This window comes from Poromitra crassiceps (genome assembly GCF_964638095.1).
Source record: "Poromitra crassiceps genome assembly, chromosome: 16".
In the NCBI taxonomy this organism is placed as follows: Eukaryota; Metazoa; Chordata; class Actinopteri; order Beryciformes; family Melamphaidae; genus Poromitra; species Poromitra crassiceps.
The window spans coordinates 817,700-825,000 of record NC_139645.1 but is presented as its reverse complement, the minus strand read 5'-3'; the positions used below and the strand labels follow the sequence as shown (position 1 = coordinate 825,000).

Genomic DNA, 7,301 nt, shown 5'->3' with positions numbered 1-7,301 from the left:
TAGGTGGAAGCTTCATGATGTTCTTGTCATGTCCCTCTGGTTAAAATGTGTATGCTATGCTAGGTGGAAGCTTCATGATGTTCTTGTCATGTCCCTCTGGTTAAAATGTGTATGCTATGCTAGGTGGAAGCTTCATGATGTTCTTGTCATGTCCCTCTGGTTAAAATGTGTATGCTATGCTAGGTGGAAGCTTCATGATGTTCTTGTCATGTCCCTCTGGTTAAAATGTGTATGCTATGTTAGGTGGAAGCTTCATGATGTTCTTGTCATGTCCCCCTGGTTAGAATGTGTATGCTATGCTAGGTGGAAGCTTCATGATGTTCTTGTCATGTCCCCCTGGTTAAAATGTGTATGCTATGCTAGGTGGAAGCTTCATGATGTTCTTGTCATGTCCCCCTGGTTAGAAATGTGTATGCTATGCTAGGTGGAAGCTTCATGATGTTCTTGTCATGTCCCTCTGGTTAGAAATGTGTATGCTATGCTAGGTGGAAGCTTCATGATGTTCTTGTCATGTCCCCCTGGTTAGAAATGTGTATGCTATGCTAGGTGGAAGCTTCATGATGTTCTTGTCATGTCCCTCTGGTTAAAATGTGTATGCTATGCTAGGTGGAAGCTTCATGATGTTCTTGTCATGTCCCCCTGGTTAGAAATGTGTATGCTATGCTAGGTGGAAGCTTCAGGATGTTCTTGTCATGTCCCTCTGGTTAAAATGTGTATGTTATGCTAGGTGGAAGCTTCATGATGTTCTTGTCATGTCCCTCTGGTTAAAATGTGTATGCTATGCTAGGTGGAAGCTTCATGATGTTCTTGTCATGTCCCTCTGGTTAAAATGTGTATGCTATGCTAGGTGGAAGCTTCATGATGTTCTTGTCATGTCCCTCTGGTTAAAATGTGTATGCTATGCTAGGTGGAAGCTTCATGATGTTCTTGTCATGTCCCTCTGGTTAAAATGTGTATGCTATGCTAGGTGGAAGCTTCATGATGTTCTTGTCATGTCCCTCTGGTTAAAATGTGTATGCTATGCTAGGTGGAAGCTTCATGATGTTCTTGTCATGTCCCCCTGGTTAAAATGTGTATGCTATGCTAGGTGGAAGCTTCAGGATGTTCTTGTCATGTCCCCCTGGTTAAAATGTGTATGCTATGCTAGGTGGAAGCTTCATGATGTTCTTGTCATGTCCCTCTGGTTAAAATGTGTATGCTATGCTAGGTGGAAGCTTCATGATGTTCTTGTCATGTCCCTCTGGTTAGAATGTGTATGCTATGCTAGGTGGAAGCTTCATGATGTTCTTGTCATGTCCCTCTGGTTAGAATGTGTATGCTATGCTAGGTGGAAGCTTCATGATGTTCTTGTCATGTCCCTCTGGTTAAAATGTGTATGCTATGCTAGGTGGAAGCTTCATGATGTTCTTGTCATGTCCCCCTGGTTAAAATGTGTATGCTATGTTAGGTGGAAGCTTCATGATGTTCTTGTCATGTCCCTCTGGTTAAAATGTGTATGCTATGCTAGGTGGAAGCTTCATGATGTTCTTGTCATGTCCCTCTGGTTAAAATGTGTATGCTATGCTAGGTGGAAGCTTCATGATGTTCTTGTCATGTCCCTCTGGTTAAAATGTGTATGCTATGCTAGGTGGAAGCTTCATGATGTTCTTGTCATGTCCCCCTGGTTAGAAATGTGTATGCTATGCTAGGTGGAAGCTTCATGATGTTCTTGTCATGTCCCCCTGGTTAAAATGTGTATGCTATGCTAGGTGGAAGCTTCATGATGTTCTTGTCATGTCCCCCTGGTTAAAATGTGTATGCTATGCTAGGTGGAAGCTTCATGATGTTCTTGTCATGTCCCTCTGGTTAAAATGTGTATGCTATGCTAGGTGGAAGCTTCATGATGTTCTTGTCATGTCCCTCTGGTTAAAATGTGTATGCTATGCTAGGTGGAAGCTTCATGATGTTCTTGTCATGTCCCTCTGGTTAAAATGTTTATGCTATGCTAGGTGGAAGCTTCATGATGTTCTTGTCATGTCCCTCTGGTTAAAATGTGTATGCTATGCTAGGTGGAAGCTTCATGATGTTCTTGTCATGTCCCCCTGGTTAAAATGTGTATGCTATGCTAGGTGGAAGCTTCAGGATGTTCTTGTCATGTCCCCCTGGTTAAAATGTGTATGCTATGCTAGGTGGAAGCTTCATGATGTTCTTGTCATGTCCCTCTGGTTAAAATGTGTATGCTATGTTAGGTGGAAGCTTCATGATGTTCTTGTCATGTCCCCCTGGTTAAAATGTGTATGCTATGTTAGGTGGAAGCTTCATGATGTTCTTGTCATGTCCCCCTGGTTAAAATGTGTATGCTATGCTAGGTGGAAGCTTCATGATGTTCTTGTCATGTCCCCCTGGTTAAAATGTGTATGCTATGTTAGGTGGAAGCTTCATGATGTTCTTGTCATGTCCCTCTGGTTAAAATGTGTATGCTATGCTAGGTGGAAGCTTCATGATGTTCTTGTCATGTCCCCCTGGTTAGAAATGTGTATGCTATGTTAGGTGGAAGCTTCATGATGTTCTTGTCATGTCCCCCTGGTTAAAATGTGTATGCTATGCTAGGTGGAAGCTTCATGATGTTCTTGTCATGTCCCCCTGGTTAAAATGTGTATGCTATGTTAGGTGGAAGCTTCATGATGTTCTTGTCATGTCCCTCTGGTTAAAATGTGTATGCTATGCTAGGTGGAAGCTTCATGATGTTCTTGTCATGTCCCTCTGGTTAAAATGTGTATGCTATGCTAGGTGGAAGCTTCATGATGTTCTTGTCATGTCCCCCTGGTTAGAAATGTGTATGCTATGCTAGGTGGAAGCTTCATGATGTTCTTGTCATGTCCCTCTGGTTAAAATGTGTATGCTATGCTAGGTGGAAGCTTCATGATGTTCTTGTCATGTCCCTCTGGTTAGAATGTGTATGTTATGTTAGGTGGAAGCTTCATGATGTTCTTGTCATGTCCCCCTGGTTAGAAATGTGTATGCTATGCTAGGTGGAAGCTTCATGATGTTCTTGTCATGTCCCTCTGGTTAGAATGTGTATGTTATGCTAGGTGGAAGCTTCATGATGTTCTTGTCATGTCCCTCTGGTTAAAATGTGTATGTTATGTTAGGTGGAAGCTTCATGATGTTCTTGTCATGTCCCTCTGGTTAAAATGTTTATGCTATGTTAGGTGGAAGCTTCATGATGTTCTTGTCATGTCCCTCTGGTTAGAATGTGTATGTTATGCTAGGTGGAAGCTTCATGATGTTCTTGTCATGTCCCTCTGGTTAAAATGTGTATGTTATGTTAGGTGGAAGCTTCATGATGTTCTTGTCATGTCCCTCTGGTTAAAATGTGTATGTTATGTTAGGTGGAAGCTTCATGATGTTCTTGTCATGTCCCTCTGGTTAAAATGTTTATGCTATGCTAGGTGGAAGCTTCATGATGTTCTTGTCATGTCCCCCTGGTTAGAAATGTGTATGCTATGCTAGGTGGAAGCTTCATGATGTTCTTGTCATGTCCCCCTGGTTAGAAATGTGTATGCTATGCTAGGTGGAAGCTTCATGATGTTCTTGTCATGTCCCCCTGGTTAGAGCTCCCTCTCAGTTCATGGATGCCTGACTGTGAGATAGATGTGGAGAGCTGTGACTGCCTCCCTCGCCCCCAGCCGTCCCTCAGGCCCAGACCGCTCCACCGCTGCCACCGCAACTCCACCATCTGCCCCAAGAGACGCCACTGACCAGTGTGACCACTGACCACGCTCCTGCAGGTCGGATGGATTCAAGCAACTTTCATTTTTTCTTAAAAAAAACAAAAACACAACACTAAAACATTAAAATAATGCAAGGGCCTTCAGAGATAGCACTCAGTCTTTTTCACACAGTATCTAAATGCACAGCAAGTTTTCACAAACTCCCAGGTGACTTTGATTTGTTGTATCATATCTCCTTCATTTGTACAATGCAACCATTTTGCTGAAACACATTTGAAAACAATTCCTGTCCCTGAATATCTTTTTTTATTGCTACCTGTGACCAATCCCAACATTGATCTTTGCAGACATCATCTGCCTGGAGTGTAACTGAAGTCTGTGATGGTACCTGTAGGTACCTGTAGGTACCTGTAGGAATAAGATGGTTTGATGCTCTGCTAGCTTTTCTTTGAGTGCATATACCTGTGTTTAATGGAGGTAGTGAAACTTCCCTGAAAGGGGATACCATTTGCCGCTGGAGATTTGACTCAGTGTTTTTAAAAGTCTCCCCAGGTACCAAATGACAAAGATCAGAGTGTCACTCCTCAATATTTATTTTCCATACTCGGTCACTATCCCATCTAGTTTATGTTTGTTGGCGACCCTGCTATTACCAAACCATCAAATCATATAAGAGATTGCTCTCCGAAGATTTACAAAACAAGATTAAGATCTTACATGCAGTCATTTTGCCCTATGTCTGCCTCACAACACTCATTCTGTGTAGTAGCAGCAGTGGTTTTGGAATAATGGAAGTATAGCTACAGTCAAATTAAAGTGTGAATTGAATGGATCAATTGATGCAGCCTCCATAGTGCAAACTGGGTGAATCTGGCAGAGAGGTATCATTAGGAGCTTTATTGTGTTGTATTTACACTGCAAATGCTTCCTCTTTCATCCACAGATGCAACTGACACAGGTACCAGTCCACTGGTACCTACGACAACCTGCTGCCCGAGGAGTCTGGCAGCAGAGATACAAGGCTCATAATTTATTTACAGTCCTATTTATGCCAATCACTTTAACTCATTAAAAACTGTCTTTATTTGTTTCCTTAACTCTCATGACCATGTTCATAGATTTATATTAACTATCATGACCATGTTAATAGATTTTTTTAACATGCTTGTTTTATGTTAAAATCAATGTTTATGATTTGTACATTTGTTCTTTGTGCACTGAACATTTAGTTTATATTAAAATATTGATATTTTTATCATTTGAATTCATTATGCATATGTGGATCATTGCCTATATGATATATTATATATATAATGATATATTATATATATATATATATATATATATATTATATACAATTTCATCTTATTTCAACACTAATATTCTCCATGATGTGATGATATGGGCGTGGCTCTTGGGTTTATAAAGTTACATGGAGTATTATCTCCCCCTTGTTGCTTGTTTGTGTACTGCAGTTCTTTGGTCTTCACCAGGCGTTCCTAAAGTTCCTCACTGTTACAGCATCATCAGCTAACAGAGTTTTAAGCATGGTTATAAGCTAACAGAGTTTTAAGCGCGTTGCTAAACATTGTTAGACCGCTTTGCGGTGCTGACAGATTACAAGTTGAAATTTGGGAATGTCTTTTACCCCCCTTTTTCCCTCTCTCTTTTTCTCTTCCCTGTCTCTTTTGTATCAAACGTCTTTAGAGGTGTCAGGCAGAGGCAGGCCTATAAAGAGCTACGTCTATACGTCTTGCATGGCACCGTAACGCCGGCGTTACGTTTCTGATGTTTTGCTGTTCATCTGTCATTTATGTGATTAGTTAGGTAGTTAATTCTGAACAATGCTGTTCATGCTACATACCAAATTAACCGGCTGAATCTTGCGCATCAAACCATGTCTTCCTTTTTCAGATCAGATCAACCCAGCAGAAGTTATAGCTGTCTTTGTACAAAGACAAAGACAACATTTCAGATTATTTGGCTTTTTCAAATGGCTTTTTATAATGGCTTTTTGGAAATCCGCCTAGGTATCTCCCTACAAAAACCACTGCCAAATACTCATGTTTTGATATTTTTTCATCTCCTTTGAGTTGGGATGTGGTAAGGCCTGTGGCTATGTCTCCATTGGGTTTCTAGCCATAAATACAACAACCACAGGTAACTGTTTACACTGTAAAAGTGTTTTTTATTCTAGGCGAGAATCAACCACTGTGTTTGAGCTGGTGTTACTCAGGGTGAGTAACACATAGAGTCATTCTGACACTTGGAACAGAAACTTCAAAGTCTTACCTTTCAGAAATGGTCAGGCAGTTGTCTGTAACCCTAGCGGTTCAGCCACAGTAAGCATTTTAGTTTGGGTATGTCGTTTTCACCATTTTCTTCAGAAATAGGCCCCTTTAGAACACACCTGTATTACGAATGAAATACATTGTCATGGAAAATAAAACTTCAGAGAAACTATATGAATGAGCAGACAAACTTCACAAAGTGTGTCTTGAGGCCAAGGATGTGGACCTGGCCACCAACAATGCTTCCCAATGACATCTTGGCAAAAAAGAAAAGATCAAATCAAACAGAGCTCAATTGGTGTAAACTGGGTCAGACTAGCACAAGCTAGTTTATTTACTTATTGTTTTCATCCATCACTGGGTCATGACTGACAACCTCTCCTGTCCACATATGCAATTATCTCTCCATTCAGCAACACGCATTACCCATCACACGTTGCACAACACAAAAACTGGATTTCCCAGGGGCTAGTGCCATCTACTGGACATGTGAAACTTGTCTGCATTCTTACTGGTACCTTACATCTTATCAATGTATGTGTGATGGCAGCAAATTGTTGAATAGCCTCTTAATATATATAATATAATATAATTAAGCAATATCACATGAGAGGGAGTGCGGTTGTTGGCTAATATTGGCACTGCTGTGATTCGGTCGCAGGACGCAGGACGAAGATAATCACAGCAGTGCCAATATTAGACAACAACAGCACGACCTCGAGTGTGATATTGCTTTTATACAACAGTTCTATTAAACAAAGCTGATTAAAAAAATGACAAAAAGCTGAGAAAATATATGATTTCTGTATTTATTCCTCCGCCAACAAAAATAGTCCCCTCAGCTTTCTGCTTTGCTGAAAATGTAGCCTAATCAGCCTAATTAACTGCAGGTCTACTTTACTACGGTCTACTCTACAGCTGTGAAGCGTTTTGTTGATTAGGGCAGCTGTGAAGCGGAGTGATCTACACACAGTTTCAGTTTCAGTTTCAGTTTATTTGTAGGAAAAGGTTTAAAAGCAACAATTATAGTTACAATCAAACCTGGCCTGACTCAGTTTAAAACTGGTTTACAGCAGGTTCCTATAAAATACAGTTCTAAAATACATTTCAAAGTGCTATTCAGAATAAAATACATCAAATAATAATCAAATAAATAAATAAAAATCATCAGGAGAATCAGTGGTTGCAGGCTTGGTTTGTTAATATGTAGTGTTTATAGGTAAGTTTGAAGAGCGGAGCGGATATGATGGATTTGATATGGTGGGGTATGTCATTCCAGATTATTGTATTAGTACGG

At 40.4% G+C, this 7,301-nt stretch overlaps 1 protein-coding gene across 1 annotated transcript in view; it reads left to right on the top strand.

Moving 5' to 3' along the window:
- Window positions 1–4,811, top strand: part of LOC310791385 (vascular endothelial growth factor D-like) — a 16,301-nt gene extending 11,490 nt beyond the window's left edge. Inside the window, exons 7-8 of the mRNA XM_083653077.1 lie at window positions 3,595–3,770; window positions 4,657–4,811. Of these exons, the coding sequence (XP_083509203.1) occupies window positions 3,595–3,740 (146 nt within the window). The 3' untranslated portion in view covers window positions 3,741–3,770; window positions 4,657–4,811. The remainder of the gene's footprint in view (window positions 1–3,594; window positions 3,771–4,656) is intronic.
- Window positions 4,812–7,301: the final 2,490 nt, after the last annotated feature.